The sequence below is a fragment of the Ptychodera flava genome, chromosome 18, assembly GCF_041260155.1.
Source record: "Ptychodera flava strain L36383 chromosome 18, AS_Pfla_20210202, whole genome shotgun sequence".
In the NCBI taxonomy this organism is placed as follows: domain Eukaryota; kingdom Metazoa; phylum Hemichordata; class Enteropneusta; family Ptychoderidae; genus Ptychodera; species Ptychodera flava.
Window position 1 is genome coordinate 36,150,927 of NC_091945.1, and position 24,731 is coordinate 36,175,657.

The following is a 24,731-nucleotide window of genomic DNA, read 5'->3' on the forward strand; positions in this document are numbered from 1 at the left end:
TGTCATAGGTAATGCATGTGCCTGTCCTTCCAGCGACTCTGTTTGTGAATAAATATAAATTCACATATTTGTAAATTGTAAATTATATTCACATTTACCCATAGTAATACCGTATTGTATATATGATAATGACATGTGTTTGTGTGACAGATGTAAGGGACAATGCTGTAAACATTGCCAGGAAACACACGTAAAGTGACTCATTGTCTGGCTAATAATAGCTCATTGGTGTAGAAGGTCATACTGGATATTCGCATGACCCACAAACATGAAAGCATGGCGGGAGAGTAAAATGTGGTAACTTTTGTCAGAAAAACTCAATTATGTCAGAGTCGAATTGACTGAGGAGGTTTCAAGACCGGAGAGGAAGAAAGTGCTGAAATCCTTGACTGTTCGTGTAAGTTTTATAGCCAAGTGAAGTCTATCCATACAGAGACCACTAATCATAGCTTGTTTTGGTCACATTTGCAAGTAAGATAAGAATTTTAGTCTTCAGAAGGATACCTTTGCATGAAGTACTTCCTTGGAATTCTCACAGGTGCCTTCAATTGACAGTTGTCACTGTTTCCAAGGGTAGAGTGGGAGACATCATCTCTCTATATGTCCATGGAGATAGACCGCCAAAAATTGCAGCCATTGTCACATTGTCACAATCTTATTGTGCTGAGGTATTCTTTGATGATGTGTACATGTACATGTACCTATGTATTCTATAGAAGAATGTCATTTTGCCGTAGGGCTTTTGTTGACGTATTGGAATGTGATTTGCTTTCACCAACAGTGAGAAATGAGTTTGCCCTTTTCACCCTAATCCTGCTGTAGGCAAGTTCAACCATTGGCAAAAGACAATGAGTTCAGCTCTATATTAATGTATGTTAACATGTTAATAAATTTGGCTATCATAGATGTGTGCAGGCAACGCTTGCAAAACATTATATTCCTGCAGCTTGTTACATTCAAGAGTTATCATTGCTGTTGCATTTATCAAATATATTTCTGGAAGTGAACTACCAGTACAATGTTAGAAAAACAGTCTGTTAAGGTAAATGGAGCATGATATAGAGAAATAATTCAAAATCAATGACTTCAAAGATGTGCCATCATGAAAAGAGAGGATGTCATTATCTCTGACTGAAATATGAAGGGTCAGTCTGGTACACCTCAGAGTTTTTCTCTCAGTATGATGCAGATTTTGAGAGCAATGACTTGTTTTTCATAAGCCATACCTACCGTACATGGGATCCCTCATACAGAGTATTAGCTTTCAGTGCCTTTTATTTAGTAGTTGTTGCTTTCATCTAAGTCACTGACCCATTGCAGCGCGGTCAGTGTGTCCTTCATATTGGCTTGATGTGTCAAGCATCAGATGATGAAATTTATATATGTACTATGCGGTATACAGTCACAATGTTTCTTGTTTCTAGGTTCCAGTATAGTCGTCTTGTGTATTGGTATTTCAAAGGCAACGGAATGTATAGGTTCATCTTTACATGTACTCATCATCAGTGTCATGTAAATTACACCATTTCATTTCTGATATTAAATGTAAACATTCACTGAAACTTATGAGAATTCTGAACTCTTATTGAATTCAGGAATCCCATGAAATTCAATTGAGTCAGCCATTTACCAATATATGCACTGTTAAATTCTGTGAGTAAAAAAGAAATTTTGAGTCAGTTGCATGTAATATTGGCTGAGAGAGTAGATTGTTGAATAATTGGAACATTGCTGTATTCCATCATGGAGAAAAGACTAGAGTGTTTTGGGTGCAGATTCTGCACAATGGTATAGGGAAAAGCCAGAATATATCCATATTCCACACATCATTTTCCACTCATAATCACATTATGAGAAATTCACAACTAGTCACATTCACCCAAACAGCAGGTGATATTTTTCCCTTGCAGTCGCGGGTTGAATATTCCAGCCAACCTTTCTGAATGTCATCAAGTTTCCAGGTTATTCATCCCTTCTCTGCAAATGATCAAGTGATTGATGGTAGGCAGTCACGCAACCCACATAATTGCTAGGTACCGGTAATGCGTTTTTCAAAAAGGGCATCAAACTTCTGTCAAAACCAGGCCAACCTATGTACTTTTTCCATATATTCGTGTTTTTAAGTGTAGACAGAGCACCCCTCTATTTTCATGCATAGCATTTTTGACGAAAATTCTGAAGATGAGAGTAAATGCGAAAAGTCTTTGGCCCTTCCAATGAAGAAATACTTTCTTGCCCTAAGGTGTGTTTGACGTCCGACTATATACTGTGACATGGCCCATTTGGCACAAAGCCATAAATGCTGTATTTATTGTCAGTGCTTTAGGTCCAGGTGATCAAGAATTAGTCAGTTTATGAAAAAATTACTTTCTATTAAAGTTTTTCCAAGACAATCCATAGTTTTATTGTGAAGAGAAGGACAAATCTTGAAATGCTACATGTATGTGAAACTCGGTTTGATGTCAGTTTTGTAAAAAAATTTTCAACACAGTGTTGTATCAGGGAGCAAATTCTAGCTGATCACATCTGAATAAAATCAAATTTATCAACAGCATAGGTAGAGAGATGACCAATGGCTTGAAAGGAACAGCAAAGAATAAGCAAAACTGATCTATATTAAACTATATTCAGATGAGTTGATAGTGGAGACAGTCCTTTAATATTTTGTAACCTCTATTACATTGAAGATACTCAGTGTATAAGAAATTGTATTTTCCAAGTATCTGTTTTGGGGGAAGGGTTGGAGATATGCTTTTAAGTCTTGTTTGTGCTTGCAAAAGAAAAGTATAACACCATTGACTTTTTTCAGATTCACTGATTTACATGTACATGTATGACTAGTGCATATGATTAGAAACTCAAGTCTTGGCCTGTGCTGTAAAGAGTCATTGAAACCACAAAGAAATCTTATTCTGGGATTGTATTGCAATGTAGTGACAGCACATGTATACTGTGTACATATGAAGGCATTCCTGAGCCTGATTTTAATTACAGACAAGTATTATTCAAAGTTGTCCTTGCATAGATTTTGTATCATGGATATATGTGGATGACAACAAAGACAATTGGTGATTAACTGTGATTTATTTTCTTCCCTGACTGTAAATCAGTTTACAGTACCATTATACCAATGTGTTGGTGATCAGTTTACAGTACCATTATACCAACATGTTGGTGATCAGTTTACAGTACCATTATACCAATGTATTGGAGATCAGTTTACAGTACCATTATACCAATGTGTAGGTGATCAGTTTACAGTACCATTATACCAATGTGTAGGTGATCAGTTTACAGTACCATTATACCAATGTGTAGGTGATCAGTTTACAGTACCATTATCCAATGTGTTGGTGATCAGTTTACAGTACCATTATACCAATGTGTTGGTGATCAGTTTACAGTACCATTATACCAACATGTTGGTGATGTATAACATTAACAAAGCACTCTTTGAATTTGAAAGCCAACAGTTACCAGATTTTATTGAACAGGACCAGCCAACATGTGTGTTTTCTCACCAATATCTCATGGAATCATGTGGTATTTTTTTCTGCTTCACTGACTTTTGATACTTACAAAAGTTTTCACCAGGAAACTTGATTTAACAGGTGGTTTTACTGCACTGAGTTGTAATGTCATACCAAGTGAGTGTTGATATTGTGCAGTATGTGTACAATACATATATATTTACAAATTACATATTATACATTTATCGTGTATAAGTGCTGTTTTAGACCATGGACATTACAATTATTTGAAGGAGAATGTTATAACAGATGAAACTAAGAATTATTATGTCCCAACAAAAAATTATGTTTAATTCAAAAAAAAAATGAACAAGATGATCAGAACAGGAAGAGAATCTGAAACAAGATTGTTAATGAGAAAGTTTGTTGAACAAAAGAGAAATGTAAATATGAGGAGAATTGTCAGATTATCAATATAAAGATAGAAACTACATGTAGAGCAAGCACAGGATGTTGTGTGCAAATAACTCAATCAGACACTCAAATCAAGAAATAAGAGTAAGAATGACATATTATATGCAAAAGAATCAGAAGATTTACATGTAACATATAAAATTAGAACATTTAGCAAGAAACGAGATGTGAACATAAACAACTGAAATGATCAAGCTCTCAAATTACTGGTAAGAATTAGAGCAAGAACAAGATCTTGTCAAATGATAAGAAACTCAGATTATAAAGTTAGAGCAAGAAGTCAGTTGACAGATCTACTACTAGTGTGTTGGTGGTCATTCATAACCAAAACAAAACTCTCATTGAATTTTATGACCAACAATTACTTGTTTAATTAATAAATATAGTCAAGACAAGCTAACATTTATGTCATTTTCTCAACAAAATTTCATGGAATCATATTGTATTTTTTTGCTACACTGAACTTCAACACCCAAATAAGTTTCATTCTGGACAAATAGTTTCTAGCAAGTTGTCTATAAAACTCTTTCTTTGGACGTGATCAAACAGGTGGTTGTAAAGCACTGAGTTGCCAGCCAAGTGTTGACTTTGTACAGTACATGTATTCCTACAAATGACATCAGTGAATTTAAAATGGAAGATGGATTTTAATATGTGGACTGAGGTGGAATGAAATGTACCACATTGCAGTGGATTGTCTAGCCAAGTTCACAGAATGCCTGGTTATTGTGCTCCACTCACTTTTTAAACTCTTTGGGTATCGTAGTCATGCCTGAAACACTCCTTGTATTACCGGGATATGCTTCAAACATTGATACTTCATGCACTGCATTTAGTGCTTGATACAGAAGATAGTGTAACCTTGATTCTTCATGAGTCTACACAATGAGAAGGATGTGATTTGAAATTGACAATCACATGCAAGGACACTGGACACTGTATGTTGAACACATAGCTAGTTTAATGTGACCTTGAGCTAGTTACATTTACAGTCCATATGCTGTACCTATGTAGAGCAGCTATTGGCAATAGAAATTTTACCCGTCAACTGATCATTGCAAGTGTAGACTAGACCACATGTAGTGTCACTTTTGAACTTTCTAATGTTATCAAAACAAATCCTTGAAAGATTGTATGGGGGAAGCATGTAATATTTGCATATGAACCACTATCTGCCCATTCACCCTTAAAATAGCATGATTGGAGAATTTGTGTGCATGTGATCGTATCATAGCCACAGTATGTTGTACATGTGATCCCCATTAATAGAAAACAATGCTCTCTGATTGACATCATTGTAGACTAGTGCCAATGCAAGGACCAAAGTACATGTATTCATATTTAGATTGACAGATCTAGTTTGGGTTAATTGTGGCGGGCCCCATTCATTCTGTCAAGTCTATTCAGGGTTGACCGATGGTCCGCTGTTTATTATGAGGGCAGCCCTGATCAATACATACCCATGTTATGTAATGTCTCCAACTGTGAGTGGTTATGTTCCGTAACAGCAATCAGGCCATCATGTCGGCCGCTATGTACTGGTCTCTGGCGGAGTATCTCAGGACTTTAAGGGTAAATTCATTTACACTTTTGCCTTTCAAAGTACATGAAACATGACATTTTAGATAGACTAACTGAGTAGAAAACTACATAGGCTATGCTACTGGTATAGTACCGCTACTGTTATTGCAATAATCATGATACGGTTCAATTTCTTATTTTAGGTACCGCTATATCTACTGCATTGCCTTTCCAATGACAACTGACACGTGTCCTGGGTACACATTTGTATGATGTCCTTCACAAAGTTACTTGTTTTATTTTCTCTTTTTAAGTTCACTAAATTTTTTTGAGTCGAACAAGTTTTGAAGACCAGAAACAGAGTTCTATTAGCTTTAATGATTCCCATTGTGATGGTTTTATTTCAATAACAATTAACATGTGATATTTACAGCGGCTATTTTATAATGTCCTTTACATAATTCTTGTCTTACTCTTACTCCAAGCCCACCTATGTGTTGTTTCAAAAAGTGTGTCACAATGCTGTGTAAATCTGACCTACCTATCTTGTGATTTTGAGTTTTTTTGAGACCTTTACTGTAATAGTTTTGAATATGCAGAATCAGTAACTGGTCAACTGGACCCCACGTCAACTGGATCCCATACCCAAGTCAACTGCATGGACCCTAAAATATTTTTTCCAAAGCACCCTGGCCCAATCAATTTCATTCGAAAGGTTTATTTTGGAGTTATCATGGAGGTTTTTCTGCTACCTCCATGTTATGATCTACTACTTGCAGTGACAATTCTTGGATGTGATGAACACAGAACCAAAACCAACCCCTTTAGAACTCTTGACTTTCATTGCACAGGCAAACAGGCTCAAATATTCATGTAAACATGAAAATTCGTTGAATCTTGTGTTTCAAGTAAATCCTAAAATAAGGATAGAATGCGCTTTGTACCTGAACTAGCATGATAGTAATATAGGTTTTGGTTCAGCAACTTAGCGGCGCATGCAGTTATAGACAGAGACAGTTATGTTATAGGCCAATAGGGGATAATTAATTGTGAATATGGGTCCATACACATATACTATTATAAGGAGAAACAGAATAACTCTCAACACAAGGTTAATATTAATCACAAATGATTTGAACGGATAAAATGTTTAGAAGGTAGAGTTGTTAAGGAGACGATTAGGGTAGAGTAACTGTATGTAAGGGTCCAGTTGACTTTAGGTCCAGTTGACTGGGGTCCAGTAAGTATGGGGTCAAGTTGTGTATACATAGAAACTGCAGAATCTAAAGATGTATAAATGTTAGGATGGAATATTTTCTATAATTTGTATCACAGAAATAAGCTTTACCAGTCTTGAAATCTGCTTTATATAAAGTAGGCAATGCTCTTGATATGTGACTGGAGTGTCGTGACAAGTTGTGAGCTTGACACATGTTCTATAATATTAAAGGTCTGGTGAAATGCTCATGTTGCAAAATCACAAAAATACAGTTGATGGTCTATAAAACAGTTGCATTCATTTCTTTTTTCGTTTAGCGCGCGTGATTATGAAATATGGCAAAAGAAAATGCAATGTGGGCGTGTCCCCCGAGCCTCTCCAGTCGACTTTTTTCGGCTTTCCGAAGTTTGCCCGACGTCGTATCTCATAACGGGAATTAAAGTATTTCACACCTCCGTAAGCTCCCCATGGGGGGTAACTTCTAGGGTTTCCGCTTACATGATCAGGACAGTGTCCTCCTTCACTTTGGGAAGACGTTGTTCTTTTGGTGGCTGTGACAGCGGCAAGAACATGAACGGCTCAACTGTAAACTTTTTCAAGTTCCCGTCAAGTGTGGAGTGTTTGAACCATAATGTGCTTGTCTCGGCTGGTTCGTACGATCGGCCACGGTCCCTCGGCTGAGCCTGCCTCGCTACTCGCTACACAGAAGGTTGGGACCGCAATGCAAGTCAACTGCTGAACACCAACACTGAACGTTGTGACTGCCATTAAAATGCACTAGTCTACAACACGGAACGTCGTGACCGCAATGCAAATCGACAGTAAAAAACGTAAATGGGACCCGTGATTAAAATGCACTACAACTACGACACGGAAGGTTGGAACCACGATGCAAATCAGCTGCATGAACAGCAACACTGAACGTTGAGACTACATTAAAAACGAACAACAACACGGGACGTAGAGATCATGATACAAATCATGGAGGTAGAGTCCTCCATGATACAAATCGACAGCAACACGGAACGCGTCGTTGGGACGGCAATTAGGCTACTTAGGCTAAATTGAAGAACAACGGGGAATACCGGACCACGAGGAACGCGATGCAACTCGACCACAACATGGAATGTTTAAGACCGTGATTAAAATGCACAACACAGAACATCTAGACCGCAATCAGTGTAAATCAACTTTAACACCGAACCTTGTTGCCTCGATTAAAATGCGTATGTCTGCTATGTATAGCAAAAGTTTCAATTCTCGCGAGCGAGCGTTCCTATGCCCGCTGTACACAGGACAAAATGACGTCAAATTTATCACAAGGGCTCGATTGCGTGTGTGTAAGTTTCAATTCTCGCGAGAGCCATTTATGCATGCTGTACACTAGACTAGATGACGTCAAATCTCTCGCGAGACTTGGCTCGATTGCAAATACGTACGACGCGACGAAAGAACGCAATAATACGGAAGTAGACACAGTTTTTGCGAATCGCCGAGAGAGAAGCGCAGATTAAACAAAAGACTAAAAAACCCACGTTTTTTCTTTATTTACCATATTTTTTAAACAAAAATCAGTTTCGCCACTGTGGCGAATTAGGATCGATTTTTTTCGCCACTTCGGATTTCGATTCGCATTGGCGAACGTGGCGAATGGGCAGCGCGAAGCTGTTTTTGTTAGCGGATACCGGGCAGAGATAAGGCGGCGTTGGACCGCTATTCGATGTAAATGAACACACCTGTGACGTCACAGACGGCCAACCTTGACTCCCGCTGAGGGCGTGACCTGAGTGTCGCAAAATGACCCCATGAAAGCCGCGCATAGAAATATCAAAAAAATTAACACTTGCGCGTACTTTTAGGTTGCAATTTTGTTGCGAGTGTAATAGTATTGACCTCCTGGAAGATATTCTGTCACACGACCGGGACCATTTCACCAGACCTTTAAACATATGGTGGTCTTCAAAATGATACATCTGGTTTTACAGACCTTGTACATGAGGCTGAGTGGACAACTACAATGTATTAAATTGATAGCTGATAATTTTGTCAAAGGATACATTAGCGACAAACTAAGTTTTATCCTTATGATAATATATGATATCATGTTCCATAATATAGAAGGAAAATAGTTTCTGTTGTTGAAATGCTTGAAATGGTTTGATGTTAATAGTGTCCTCTGTGTTTTAGTGACAGATGTCAGCATTTTAGCTGTATATCGATAGGTGGGATTTTGAGAGATTCTGTATCTTTAGCAATCAAGCAGGCTGCGCAGTGCATGGTCCGATCAGTGTGATCAAGCTGTAGGGTAGAGCCATAGTACTGGTATGCACTGTACACATCTCCAGGGCTTGATATATATTGCCGTCACCTGCTGGCAAGACCATCGCTGATAATAGAGTCTGGCATTGATTGACATCTTTGTCACTGATAAGTGAAAACACTTGAAATGATTTGATGTTAATAGTGTCCTCTGTTTTATTGACAGATGTCAGCATTTTAGCTGTATATCGATAGTAGGTATGGTATGCAGTTTATATCTGGTGCAATATACAGACAGTTTTACAAAGCTTTGCTGTTGGAGTAATGTACAGTTATTACATACACTGCTAAAGCTTTGATGAACATCAGCTATGCAGGGATTTTAACATATAGACAATTCAAATGCATAGGACAAGAGATCTTACGTATTATTGTACACAATTGAAACACTTCCAGGCCAGTGTATGAGCTGTATACATTTATATGCTTCAAATATTACAGGTGCAGCCAACGAACAATGCACTTTTAAATGGGTCCTTACTATGATAAGATATATTGTGCATGAATAGTAATGTGAACTGACTAATTTTAAGTTATGAGGGTAATTAATTAGCTGTTCATAATTTGCCCTCCCACTGAAAATTTTTCGACTTACCCTCCCGCACTCAAATTTCATTTTTACCTACTCCCCACTTATTTTTGCCTGTTTCCCCTCCCCACTGTGAATTTTTGAAGCTCCCCTGCCCTGTGGCGAAAAAAACTTGCCGATTTCCCCAGCCCTGGAAAAGATTCCTCTCAAAATTTTGTCATTCCATTTCCCCTGCAGACATGAAGCTACCCTACCCTGTGATGAAAAGACCTGTCGATTTTGTCGATTTTTTCGCCATGTCTTACTTTAAAATTAACGACCAGTTTGTTAATCTTCACACTAACAGCCAAACACAATTTAGACATAAAAACACACTAAAGCACACACAAGACAAGCTGGGTGATTTGTGAAGCCACTTTCCCTTTATTACAAGGCTAAGTAGTCTGGGTAACCTGTAAAAGGTATAAGTACTTACCCTGTGTCCCCATCCCCGGAAACACCATGGCCCAACTTCCCCTGTCCCCGTTTTAAAAGTACCCCCCTCCTCATTTTCGCCAAGCCCTGTCCCCAGGACAATCAACCGATAGCTGCCCTGCCCGACAAAACAAACTAAAATTTGCTCCCCTGCCACCTAAAATATGTCCCCTGCCCAAGCAAAATTAAAATTTCCCCTGCCCTCAAAAATTGCTCCCGGAATAGCTTTTTCGATGAATAGCTCCGTTGGCTGCACCTGATGTAACTATAGTTGCTTTCAAGCAACTTGTCAATGATGTTCTTTGACTGAATACTCATTTGATGGAAAGTCTCTACTTATCTGTTTGATTCAAAGGTACTTGTGACCTGCTGATTGCAGTGACTAGATCTCCTATGAAAGTAAATGTTGAGGGTAAACGAACAGCACCACATGTAATCTCGGTCACTCCACAAAATTTTGTGGAGTGACCATGATGTAATATAAACAGGTTTAAATACTTGACAGATCATCCTCAAAGTAATGTGAGCCTAGAAGCTGAAAGATTTAAAAATTTGCTCAAACTTTCTCCAGGGAAACTTTGAAGCCTTGCCTTTTAAAATCAAGAATAGAAATCAAGGTTCAGAGTATATGCATAGAAATTTTGGAGGTAAAGAAACTAATTACCTCAAATTTACCAGTATTGAAGTAAAAATAGCTGTTATCTCAATGAGTAACTGTACTCTATGTTAACTTTTGGGGGGGAATTAAATTTTCAAGTTTCACGTCAAAAATAGTGAAAACCTAATCTACAATATTAAACCTACAAAATGAGTTGATACAGGCAGTCTACTATTGAGTCTGATTATCTGTTTCTGATATGCATTCTTCATTGTAATTAATGTTTTACATCACAGAATAACTGTAATGGTCAGAAATCCATCTTTGTGTATGGATTACAAAATGTACATGTATACAGTAATGTTAATCGGTGTTCTAAATCATAAGTTGACTTGTTTGTTACTGAGTACAGTGGTTTCTTATCTTTCTGTTTTTGCAGGGTAAAATTTATTGAAAACTAGTGTGATCCAAAGTCAACAATGTTAGGGGTGATCAACCATTTAACTGCCTGATGATAAGACAGTCTGCCCTTTTGGATCAATCAATTTGGTCTTATCAGTATCAGGTTGATTGATTGATTGATTGATTGATTGTGTCTTTGTTAAGGAGTTAAATGATGGCAAATATATGTCAACATCTTGTCTCAGATGTTTTGTCAGACATACAAATACATGTAATCAGGAGTGACAGGTACTCCAAATGTTGTGAAGTGTTCCTGAAGTGGTAGATCATCGTAATTGGTTCTGTTTCACAGAACAAGTTTCTGTTGATGATATTATGTAATTTGAATATTGTCGTATTATAGTGTGGCCTTACTATCACAGGATATGTCACCTTTAATTGAAGGAGAAAAAAGGAAATTTATGAAGATTGACAGCTGTAAATGTCAAGAATTATTGCAGAAATGTTAGAGTAGTTCTTAGTTTTGTTTCACAGGTTAGATTTCTTTGTCGGAAATTACAGAACCAAGAGCATTGTTCAGGGGGCTTCAGATATACAGAAATGTATCTCACTGTCTGTTTGACAACAGTTGTATCTTAACAAAGTTTATGTCTTTATCACTTTGTTTAAATTAATGTAATTATCCTTGCATCTTGTCAATGTTATCTAGTGCCAGCAAAACACAAACAAGTGCCTTGCATATATGATAAACTTTATAAACTTTGCTGTAGATAAATCTGGAGAAATGTGCCAATCACAAGGTAATGGTTTCTTCACAAATAATGATCACATGAATTGGAGACTTGGATGCATGAATGAGGACATTAGCCTGGCCTTCAGTTAATTTTATCATTTGGTGAGAAAGTCAAGTGTAGGAGAAATGGTAATGATCATCAGATGCACTTCTGGTACTTAGCTTGAGTTATTAGTCCCCACGGACACCGTCCGGGGGGACTTATAGGTTTGGTCGTGTCCGTGCGTGTGTGCGTGCGTGCGTCCGTGCGTCCGTCCGTCCGTTCACGCAGATATCTCAGAGATGCCCAAAGCGATTTCATTCAAACTTGGTACAAGGATTACTTCATATGTCATACAGATGCACGTCGATTTGTTTTGTGATACGATCCAATATGGCTGCCAGGCGGCCATTTTATTACGATTTTTTCATGTACAGAGCCATAATTCAGGCATGTTTCAACTGATTTTATTCAAAGTTGGTACAAGGACATTGACCAATGTCATAAATATGCACGTCAATTCTTTTTGTGATACGATCCAATATGGCCGCCGTGCGGCCATTTTGTTACGATTTTTTCATGTACAGAGCCATAACTCAGGCATATCTCAACCGATTATATTTAAACTTGGTACAAGGACATTGACCTATGTCATACATATGCACATCAATTTGTTTTGTGATACAATCCAATATGGCCGCCAGGCGGCCATTTTATTACGATTTTTTTATGTACAGAGCCATAACTCAGGCATGTTTTAACAGATTTTATTCAAAGTTGGTACAAGGACATTGACCAATGTCATAGCTATGCACATCAATTTTTTTTGTGATACGATCCAATATGGCCGCCGTGCGGCCATTTTGTTACGATTTTTTCATGTACAGAGCCATAACTCAGGCATATCTCAACCAATTTTATTCAAAGTTGGTACAAGGACATCAACCTATGTCATACACATGCACATTGACTTGTTTTGTGATACGATCCAATATGGCCGCCGTGTGGCCATTTTATTACGTTTTTTAATGTCCAGAACCATAACTCAGACATGTATCAAGCAAATTTATTCAAAGTTGGTACAAGGAGATTGACCAATGTCATACATATGCATGTTAATTTGTTTTGTGATACGATCCAATATGGCTGCTGTGCGGCCATTTTGTTATGATTTTTTCATGTACAAAGCCATAACTCAGGCCTATTTCAACCAATTTAATCAAAGTTGGTACAAGGACATTGACCTACCGTATGTCATACATATGCACATTGATTTGTTTTGTGATTCGATCCATTATGGCCACCATGTGGCCATTTTATTACGATTTTTTCATGTCCTGAACTACAACTCAGACATGTATCAAGCGAATTTATTCAAAAGTATTTTTATCACAGACCTAATGAAGAGGACTCTATCCTCTCTGAGGACCTGTAATCAAAGCACCCATTAACAAGTGGGGACTGTGTCATCAACGATGACTTGTTGATTGATAGATTGATTGACAGCCAAAGGTTTCTGAGTAGTTGACAAGTCACTAATTATCCAGATAAATGTCTCCATGAAATGACAAATTGGCAGCAGTTATCTGATATCGACAGTCTATCAAGTTGGCTGATGATATCTGTAATTTCTCAGCTTTTTATTGTATCCATGCCAGACAGTGCTTTGATAATCTGCCAGTATCAATACCTAATGTAAAGATAAGTGAAAAAGTTGCAAAACAAATGAAAGAAAAAACACCATTGAAACAAATAGAATTAAAATCTTGAATGTAACATTTAAGATTTTACGTAAACCACAGTCCCTCCATCCTGATAGAGGACTGTGCTTTAATATGGCTTCATTAGATGACAAAGATTCAGTATAATAATACCTTCACAGTACTTCACTAAGAAAATGAAGTTCATGAAGGTGGAATGCACCTGGAAGACAAATATTTAGAAACTCAAATGTTTTCAATACATGTACCTTTCTGGTCTACTGCTTGTGGAGGTTCATTTCAAAGCTCTAGGTGTCAGAAAGAATTTTACCATCTTGGTTTTGGAAATCAAACATTATATTTTGCCCCTAAGTATGCATAACATAATTATCATCACAAGTTGAATTACCTGCCTATGATATCTAATGGTATTTGCCTTCCTACACTGCACTGATAAATTTCACTCATTGTTCTTGTAGTAAGTTTCAAGATACTAAATCTTTGAGTTGGCTTCTTAAAATAATACCGAATTTACAGGAAAATGTCAAAACACAGCAACTGTGTCCCTTCAAATACTTATGTGCATTATAATTTGTTAGACATTTTTTTACAGGCATTGGTGACAGAGTGCAATAAATACTCTGGTAGTTAATTCATGATCGTCATGATGATCCATTACAGTCAAAATTTATAGTAAAATATTACACACAAGCGGCATTCACAAAGTGTCACATGTATTGTATGAGACAGAGTTTGTTGTTGGCTTGTTCACACGGTAAAATGATCAAAAATTACAAAACTTTGTGAAATCAGTGTTAAAGGATGATACATGTATGAACGGTTCAAATGACTCAGTGTTTATTTGTTGTCTCACCATAGGATGCCCAGGACCACAGAACCAAGAAACAAAGGCTGGAAGATGAGGGTCGGAAGATGATAATAGTTGGCATTTGTGCAATGTCCAAGAAATCCAGGTCTAAACCCATGAGAGAAATCTTAACAAGACTTGAGAGATTTGAATACATTGTGACTGAAATTTTTGAAGAGGATGTTATCTTACAAGAGCCTGTTGAAAACTGGCCTCTATGTGACTGTTTAATCTCATTCTTCTCCAAGGGTTTTCCATTGGAGAAAGCTGTAGCTTACGCAGAGTTGAGAAAACCTTATGTGATAAATGACCTCCAGAAACAGTTTGGACTTCAAGACAGGTAAAAATCCAGATTTAATTTTGAAATGTCAGTCGGGGTCTCATAGGGGTTTAAACTGTTAAAGAGATTGCTTATCTGTATGATTAACTTTTCCATCAGTCAAAATACTGGGCAATTTTGAGCATCTTAACTGTTACTTTCTGACGTGTCACAGACAAACACAAATTCACTGCACTTTAAAAGATGAGCCAGCAGTATGGTGCAGGATTATTGAATGATGTGGCTCTCTCATATTAAGGCTAAGAAAAACAAAAAGTTTGTTTCTCATCCTAGACATACATTATCAAAAATGATGCGGCTGATGATGTTTTTTTACTGTCAATTTTTATTTATTTTTCAATCAACAAAAATGCAGAAAAAACATGACAACAACATGGGAATGCATGCAGGAATAAATGAACAGCAGTGTTGCTTTATTAGTTTTGTATAGCAACAGTTCTGCAGTTTGACTTTTGGTGCAGCAATGCAGAGATTTGACAGCTTAATATAACATATGTGTACAGTTCTGAACGGAATGTTAGTGTTAATTGTTTTGTTTACGGTTCTGTTTTATACAGCACTGTGTTATGCACTATGTGGCCTATTTTAGTCCATTGACACCGTCCGGGGGGACTTATAGGTTTGGTCCTGTCCGTGCGTGTGTGCGTGCGTGCGTGCGTGCGTCCGTCCGTCTGTCCGTCCGTTCACGCAGATATCTCAGAGACGCCTGAAGCGATTTCATTCAAACTTGGTACAAGGATTACTTCATATGTCATACAGATGCACGTCGATTTGTTTTGTGATACGATCCAATATGGCTGCCAGGCGGCCATTTTATTACGATTTTTTCATGTACAGAGCCATAATTCAGGCATGTTTCAACTGATTTTATTCAAAGTTGGTACAAGGACATTGACCAATGTCATAGATATGCATGTCAATTCTTTTTGTGATACGATCCAATATGGCCGCCGTGCGGCCATTTTGATACGATTTTTCCATGTACAGAGCCATAACTCAGGCATATCTCAACCGATTTTATTCAAAATTGGTACAAACGTCATTGACTTATGTCATACATATGCACGTCAATTTGTTTTTTGATACATCCAATATGGCTGCCAGGCGGCCATTTTATTACAATTTTTTCATGTACAGAGCCATAACTCAGGCATATCTCAACCAATTTTATTCAAACTTGGTACAAGGACATCGACCTATGTCATACACATGCACATTGACTTGTTTTGTGATACAATCCAATATGGCCGCCGTGTGGCCATTTTATTACGTTTTTTCATGTCCATAACCATAACTCAGACTTGTATCAAGCAAATTTATTCAAAGTTGGTACAAGGAGATTGACCAATGTCATACATATGCATGTAAATTTGTTTTGTAATACGATCCAATATGGCTGCTGTGCGGCCATTTTGTTATGATTTTTCATGTACAAAGCCATAACTCAGGCATATTTCAACCGATTTTAATCAAAGTTGGTACGAGGACATTGACCTATGTCATACATATGCACATTGATTTGTGTTGTGATTCGATCCAATATGGCCACCATGTGGCCATTTTATTACGATTTTTTCATGTCCTGAACTACAACTCAGACATGTATCAAGCGAATTTATTCAAAAGTATTTTTATCACAGACCTAATGAAGAGGACTCTATCCTCTCTGAGGACCTGTAATCAAAGCACCCATTAACAAGTGGGGACTGTGTCATCAACGATGACTTGTTTTGTTTTTTTTTTAATTTATTTCCTCATGAGCAGAAAAAAAAGGTTGACACGGCGGGTGTAAATAGATGCGCGAGGATGAGAAACAAACTTTTTATTTTTCTTGGCCTAAACGCATGTACAAGATATTTAACTGCAAGAGAGCAAGCTGTAATTTGATATATGATATTATATGTTAGAATCAAAATTCATGATACAGAAACATCATAATACTTCACACTGACTCACTCTAGGATTACACTATTAACATGAAAAGACATTTTCCATTAGAAGCCAGCCAAATACTGTCCTGAGGTCCCAGCAAGTAACACTTTCTTGTCCCTGGAACTTACAAGTCACTGTTGAAATTGTTGTGCTGAAATGGGGTGAGACTGAGGCGCTAGATGGAACAGGGAAAGCTGGAAATAGGCAACATGAAAGAGGAAGTAAAGATGCAGTAAGGGGAGGTGGCAGATTAGGAGGGGAGGTGGCAGATTAGAAGGGAGGTGGCAGATTTAGGAGGGGAGGTGGCAGATTTAGGAGGGGAGGTGGCAGATTAGGAGGGGAGGTAGCAGATTAGGAGGGGAGGTGGCAGATTAGGAGGGGAGGTGGCAGATTAGGAGGGGAGGTAGCAGATTAGGAGGGGAGGTAGCAGATTAGGAGGGGAGGTAGCAGATTAGGAGGGGAGGTGGCAGATTAGGAGGGGAGGTGGCAGATTAGGAGGGGAGGTAGCAGATTAGGAGGGGAGGTGGCAGATTAGGAGGGGAGGTGGCAGATTAGGAGGGGAGGTGGCAGATTAGGAGGGGAGGTAGCAGATTAGGAGGGGAGGTGGCAGATTAGGAGGGGGAGGGGGCAGATTAGGAGGGGAGGTGGCAGATTAGGAGGGGAGGTAGCAGATTAGGAGGGGAGGTAGCAGATTAGGAGGGGAGTAGCAGATTTAGGAGGGGAGGTGGAGATTAGGAGGGGAGGTGGCAGATTAGGAGGGGAGGTAGCAGATTAGGAGGGGAGGTGGCAGATTAGGAGGGGAGGTGGCAGATTAGGAGGGAGGTGGCAGATTAGGAGGGGAGGTGGAAGATTAGGAGGGGAGGTGGCAGATTAGGAGGGGAGGTAGCAGATTAGGAGGGGAGGTAGCAGATTAGGAGGGGAGGTGGCAGATTAGGAGGGGAGGTAGCAGATTAGGAGGGGAGGTGGCAGATTAGGAGGGGAGGTGGCAGATTAGGAGGGGAGGTAGCAGATTAGGAGGGGAGGTGGTAGATTAGGAGGGGGGTAGCAGATTAGGAGGGGAGGTAGCAGATTAGGAGGGGAGGTGGCAGATTAGGAGGGGAGGTTGCAGATTAGGAGGGGAGGTAGCAGATTACGAGGGGAGGTGGCAGATTAGGAGGAGGGATGATGGAATAAGGAGTCACTGTCAAATTATAAATTGAAACTAAAATGAATGAAAATTTACATTGACAAAATACTACTGTCAATCATAGCATTATGGACCATAGACAGTTGAGCTGAATTGTGTATATGATTGGACTGACAACATCAGGGGATTGTGTTACCAGCTTTAAGCATAGCAGAGGACCATATGGTGCAAATTCTGGGTCGCTGTGTTGCTATTTTCAGACAAATGTCGGTAGTGTATTGCTTTATCAAAGACTAGCATTGTGCTTTTTTTGGGCTCCTGAACCATGTTACATACAACCAGCGGACAAACGTTGAATTAATATGATGAAATTCTTCTAGATTTATCAAATATTGTTTTGAATTTACAGAACAAGGTTTCACAGCATTTGTGAATTGGAGATACATATCACATGTATACACTGGTACTTCATTCTTTTTTAATAATGATGAAATTAACGAGGCACAGTATAAACAATGATAAAGCTTTTCTCTCAGTTGTAAAAGAAATCATTCTTTTCTGATGCTTTCATCCAGCAATGCTTCAACAGGGTCCTTTGCTTGTTCAGTGTGATAAATAGCTGGTTAGACCAATATATTTCCTCTACTCTGAACAGGATTAGGGGAGAACAATTTGATGGGTGGAGGGGGAGGGGGCTGGAGGATTTTTTGTGGAAAAAAATTGTTGTGGTGAAAAAGAAGTAAAAAATTTATCCAGTAATGTCTTGAGGAAAAAAAATTGATCATAGCTGACCAAAGAAAAAAAAATTGTCATAGAATTTGCGAAATTTGACTCTCTCATTCTCTCATTCTCTGGAGGTGCGCCGCCTTCGGCGACATATTATGTTCAAAATACATAAGGAAGTCAAATATCTTCAATGTTGGATTGTTGCCTTCACTGATGATGCAAAAAAAATAATAAAAATATCAGTGCCCAGTGTCATTTTCAAACAGTCTTACTTTAATAGTGCAGAACAATTGGAAACACCTCAGATTGCACTATTGTACACATCAGTTTCTTAAAATTTTCAATGCAAGAGGAGCAAAAAAACTTCAGAGTTGCAAAATTTTGGCAGCACGCACTACTCACTGACAGTTTCTGGCCCAAGTAGGCATTGGTCGTTTGCATGGGAAATTTTGTAAATTTTGATGGTTTTTCGGTGTTCGTTGATAATATAATGGAAATAACAGACTCCGCGCTGATAATTAACGTTTATTTATGAGTGCGGGCAAGAGGAAAGCCAAATTAATGGGGTCTGCATGCCTCGCCCATTAATTTTTGGCTTTCCTCTCGCCCTTGCCCATAAATAAGCATTAATGGTCAGCGCGTCGTCAGTTTTTTCTATAATACGCCGAAAAAATCAATGTCATTGCCGTGTTTGTTAACATTCGAGCTAATGTCCATTGTAAAAACCAACGCAGACTGTACACTTATACAACGTCCTACGTCATGTGACATATGAGATTTCAAGAGCAATACACAAATATTATGTCAGATTTCTAGTTAATTCGATCGAACGCACATAAGGAAGCTATCTTGTTGGGGACTGCTGGGCAAACAAACTTTAAAAGAGTAGTTCTTTTGGCAATAGTACTGGCTAGGTTGGAATAAATGAATAATTTATTCCAACCAAGCCAGTACAAATATAGTACAGCTCTTACCTATCCCATTTTTGTGAGAGTCTATGGAGAAACTGACAACTGGAGAAATATGAAAGTTTCAATGTAATTTGGGTACATGAAACTATGTACTGGTAGAATCTGCAGTACCATAGGCCACTAGTGGTGAGACATTTCATATCATATTATCATTTCATGAAAACCTTCCATTATCACTTTGTCACTCATAGTGTTCTTCTATATAGTAATTCTCTAATTGCATAACACAGCAGAATGCCTGAAAAGTAAAGCCAAACAGAGAAATGAGAATAATTTATTAATTATATTGCCATCCTATCAATGATGAAGAAACTGGTTTGATAATTTTCATTTGCGAAGACACTGAAAACTTTTTTAAATCATGAAACCAAAAATGTTCATTGAAAAAATCTCTGATGATAGGGAAAATGCTTATTGCTTTCATCAATATCTCACATGCAATACTTTTCTGTTCTGTTGTAAGAGTGATTTCCATACGAACCATAAAAATATCATACCTGCTACTCTCGAAATCTGATATATAACACAATGGCCTTATTTATTGTCACTCAAGTTGTCATTGAATTTAGATAACCTTTTAATATGAAAGAGTTTATTACAGGTAGATGTTAGAATGCCCATCAGATCAAACTCAAACTGGTTTGTATATGATAATTATACAAGTAGTAAATTTTGTGTCATTTCCTGCATAACTGCCAGTTCACTCTATTTCCAATTCCAATTCAATTGTCCTTGATTAAATTTGTAACTTTTGTACATTTCTAATGCTTAACCACATGTAATGGCAGCTACATTTGGTGAAACTTAAAGGTTTTTTAAAAGAAAAAGTTTTAGGCCATTTATTTTTATTATTTTGGTGATCTTACAGACAAAAATACTTTGCTCAAATATTACTCATGCATAAATGTTGCAGTGCATGGTTAAAAAAAATAGTTCCTGACACTTGGACCAGTTAAAAAATATGAAACAAATTCTTCCCTGAACAGAGCTAGTTTGCATTTTTGAAAATTTCATATCATATACAGAAACTCTAAGAAAAATAATAAGTACTATCAGTTATACAGTCATGTATGTGGTTGGATTATGGAAATTGTATGTCATAAAATGTAAAAATAGTACAATATCCTGTACAAACATGAAGATACAGTAGTGAATACAAATCATGTTCAGCAGTAGTTTTAGAATGTTGACAAGGGGAAAACCTATCGACATTTCACATACATGAGGAGTCTGATACAACACCCTTTGTCACTGCAACATTTTGTACAGTCTGTGGCACCATAGACGGTAGAAACAAGACTACTGTCCATGATGCCACAATAAAGATGGAACATTTTAATTTTTGAATCCAGTAGTTTTGAAAGCGTAACTCATGGTCTAAGCAAAGCATGTAGCCAAATGACAAGATAAAAATCTGTCAAAAATTGACTTAAAATAGCTTTAAGTAACAAGAAGATATTATTTTAATCCTCAGACGATTTGTCTACAAAGTACTAAGAGACGAAGGCATAGGTCTTCCAAGGTATGCTGTCTTAGATAGAGACCCAGATAATCCCAATGGTAAGTTGCACTTATCATATTACACTCTATTCAGATATATTCCATGCTTTGTGGTAGTTTTCAAATGCTTTGTGTAACAATCACCAACAAGGTTTGTTACAAACACAAGTGCAAGTGTCAAGCATGCCAAGATTCCCCGGCACAAACGCTGTAGGTTTGAAATCATTTCCATATTAAAAGATACCTTACTTGAGGTGTGAACTGACTGTCAATCGGTGATTGCTCTACAAATATCACGGATGATGTCATATTCATAAACATTGTAATCTTTTGTCCTACTTGATCGGTAGTTTATTTACTCTCTGGGGAGTCATAAGCCATTAATTCGGTAACGCAGAAATTTTCCGCGTTCAGGGGATTAGTCTAGATACATGGTTTGTGCCAGCCGATCCCCTCATGAAGTGTTGCCGAGAAAATGGCCATCATATCAGAGAGCCTGTATTACATCAATGTCAGTAAGTTATTTGCACGTCAACATCTGTCGCAACATACTGTAGGAAGTCGTTTGTATTGCAAAATCTGTTCCAGTAGAATGATAATCTACATCTTTCATATGCCGCATCCTACATTTACGTGATAACAATTTAAGTTCCTTTGAACTCATACTTCTGTTCATTACTGATATGTTAAAATTGATCAGTTTCAGAGTGTCTGTGAAGATGTAAGGATATTTGGTGATTTTTGCCACTCTATAAATATTTCATTGAACTTTGTAAATATTAATCAAACTAAACTCAGATTACATGTAACAGATGGCATTTTTGTAATTCACCTGCAGATTCTGATCTGATTGAGGCTGATGATGCAGTAGAAGTGAATGGACATGGATTTCAGAAACCGTTTGTAGAGAAACCAGTATCTGCAGAGGATCATAATATTTACATTTATTATCCAATGTCAGCTGGCGGTGGAAGCCAAAGACTTTTCAGAAAAGTGAGATATTTCTCTTTTTTCAGGCGAGATATCTCTCACATATATATCTCTGGTGAAATTGTAATGAACAGTCATAATTATGTATCTGTAGGAGAGGGTAAAAGGTGTATTAAAAGTGCTCAAATATTTTGTTTTAAATTTCTTCAACAGTAGAATATTAATTTTCCAAGTAATTTTTTTTACTACATTGTTTGCAGTGATGCTTATTTTAAATCATGTGTCACATATGTCTATATTTAAGCAGTCATTGATAATGCTTTATTATCAGTTTAGCTTGTAGAACATATCAAATATCAAAATAGTCTACAGTTTCCACAGGTTCCAAATCCTCTGTAGTTTACTCATATATAATTGGGAGTGTTTTTTAATTGAAATTTAACATTGTATGTCTCTAATATCTTTTGTATGTTAGCGATTCCTAACCATGCTATTCTTTTCAAAACAGTCTATTTATAGCTTCTCTGACACTATAAATTCAGCTCAAACATTGTTCACAAAGAAGAAAATGTTTCCTGTATAGAAGTTAACTAGCAAATTACCACATGTGTGTCATTGTGTTTCAGATTGGCAGCCGTAGTAGTGTGTATTCCCCTGAAAGTAGAGTTAGAAAGCAAGGATCATATATTTATGAAGAGTTTATGCCCACTGATGGCACAGATGTCAAGGTCAGTGACAGTCATTGTCATTTGAAAGTCTTTGCGTGGACTAAATTGAAAGTTTTGTATCAATTACACGTGCTGTACGTGATATAAATATTTCTTTTCTGCTGGAGTCGATATTTTCAGTCACTTTAACAGTGTATGAAAACATTCATACAATGATGCCAAATTTTCTTGAATCTAATGTTTGTTGCATCTGTGAATAAAACCTTTTTGCTCATAAAAATATTGCTTAATGTATAGTTTGCACATTCATGACTGTCCAGGTAGGCCGTATCAGTAGGCCGTATCAGTACAACTGATAGTATTGGTATCAGACTTTGATCAAAACTCATACTGTCGAAGTGCCAGCTGAAAAATAATCTATTGTCAATGCAGTGATTAAGTGAAATGAAAATGAACCAGACATTACCATTCTCAAGAGGTGCAAAGTCAGTTTGGATGTCTGAACAGTTTGGATAATTGATGTTCCAAATTGCCAATGTTTTACTGTCATTTTGTCCCCATGATAAATCACTACACCTTTCTCATGCACTCCTTACAAGAAATAATCTCTCTATCCAATCTCTCCACACTATCATGCACACTAACACTGCACGTGAGCACAGCTACCATCACATAGACTTCTTAGTACAACCTCTGTGGTTTCAGGGAATAAAGTATTGCAGCTTTAAAAACTTACAAAAAGGAAATAGATAACCATGTTTTACTTTGGAAAATTGCTTTATGAAAAGAAGATGCAGTTGTCAGTGATTACTTGACATCTCATGTGTCAATCATACATGACCTTTGACCTGGGTAGACTGCCAAACTTGCTGTAGCAGTGCTGATGATCTTACATACTGGTAGGGCTGTCACTGTTACAGTAGTTCTTCTAAGATGCAATGTTGATCTGTTCAACTCGCTGGGATATCAGTTCTGTGGTTGGAGCCACACTCTGCTGTGAGGTTTTCTCTTTGAAAATCAGGTCGTGCCAAAATCTTGTTTGACATGTGAAAGTTTTGACATCTAAAACCCAAATTTAGATTTTGAAAATCACAAATAATTACACATCTATCAAATAGTCACCTATTGGTGATTAAAATGAATAACATTATCGTCTTGGTCTCACCAGGTGTACACAGTTGGTCCAGACTATGCACATGCAGAGGCCAGGAAATCACCGGCGCTGGATGGCAAAGTAGAAAGAGACAGTGAAGGCAAAGAAGTTAGATATCCAGTTATTCTCAACAATATTGAAAAACTCATTGCAAGGAAAGTTTCACTTGCATTCAAGGTAGGTCACTAGAACTCAGCTGTTGAGTTCAGCTTTTAAAATGTCACCAGGTTTCTTCTTTACATTTTTATAAAGTTTGCAAGACACCATGTAGATTTTAAAGGCACTGTTGGCAATCCCTGGGATCGCCTTTGTTCTAGTCTGTAAGAGGATTATGGAGGTGTGATAGCCTTTTATTTTCCATTGAAATTGTAATCTGGTGGGTAAATTTTCTGATGAGACAATCTGGTGCCAACACAGGCCTTTAAGCCGTCATCTGACTTTTTCCCATCGATATATGTTTCATTGTTTTGAGTGACAAGAAACTGAACAGTAAAAATGAATTTCTGAAAAAAAAATGCTTTGAGGATCTGCTACTGGACTGCTAATGCATGTTGCAATGGTTAAAATGACATGACTGATTTGTAAAATCACTGGCACTGTACTATTTGCAGAGAGCCATTGAGCAAAATTTCAAAGTGTAAAAAGTATCAACCGATAGTGGTCATATTATAGTATTGACAGCAGTCAAATATATGTTCCCATTCTTCTAAACATAAACATCACTTTTAATTTGATACAACAGCAAACTGTCTGTGGCTTTGACCTTCTCCGTGCCAATGGTCGGTCTTATGTCTGTGACGTCAATGGCTTCAGTTTTGTGAAAAACTCCCAGAAGTACTACGATGATTGTGCTAAGATTCTAGGGTAAGTTTCAAATGAACAAGGAAGTTTTGGCCATCTTCTATCCTTTGAAAACTAGATGAGAAAGTGGAGCATGTTTTATGAGATACTTTCCACCAATCAGTGATGCTGTGACAAGGTAGACTGTTACTCATACATTAAATTGTTCCATCAATGCTTCAAAGAGCCTTAAAGGTA

The 24,731-nt window shown here is 37.6% G+C and overlaps 1 protein-coding gene across 15 annotated transcripts in view; it reads left to right on the top strand.

The window, feature by feature from the left end:
* Positions 1-24,731, top strand: part of LOC139117485 (inositol hexakisphosphate and diphosphoinositol-pentakisphosphate kinase 2-like) — a 64,593-nt gene that overhangs the window by 5,751 nt on the left and 34,111 nt on the right. For 8 of the 15 annotated variants that reach the window (XM_070680626.1, XM_070680630.1, XM_070680632.1 and 5 more), the window contains 6 exons: positions 14,359-14,687; positions 20,917-21,002; positions 21,781-21,935; positions 22,499-22,600; positions 23,709-23,870; positions 24,436-24,557. In XM_070680626.1, coding sequence (XP_070536727.1) covers positions 14,359-14,687; positions 20,917-21,002; positions 21,781-21,935; positions 22,499-22,600; positions 23,709-23,870; positions 24,436-24,557 — 956 coding nt within the window. Of the gene's footprint in view, positions 1-231; positions 398-5,343; positions 5,517-14,358; positions 14,688-20,916; positions 21,003-21,780; positions 21,936-22,498; positions 22,601-23,708; positions 23,871-24,435; positions 24,558-24,731 lie in introns of those variants that run through there. The other 7 variants (XM_070680623.1, XM_070680621.1, XM_070680624.1 and 4 more) reach the window with 4 other exon arrangements.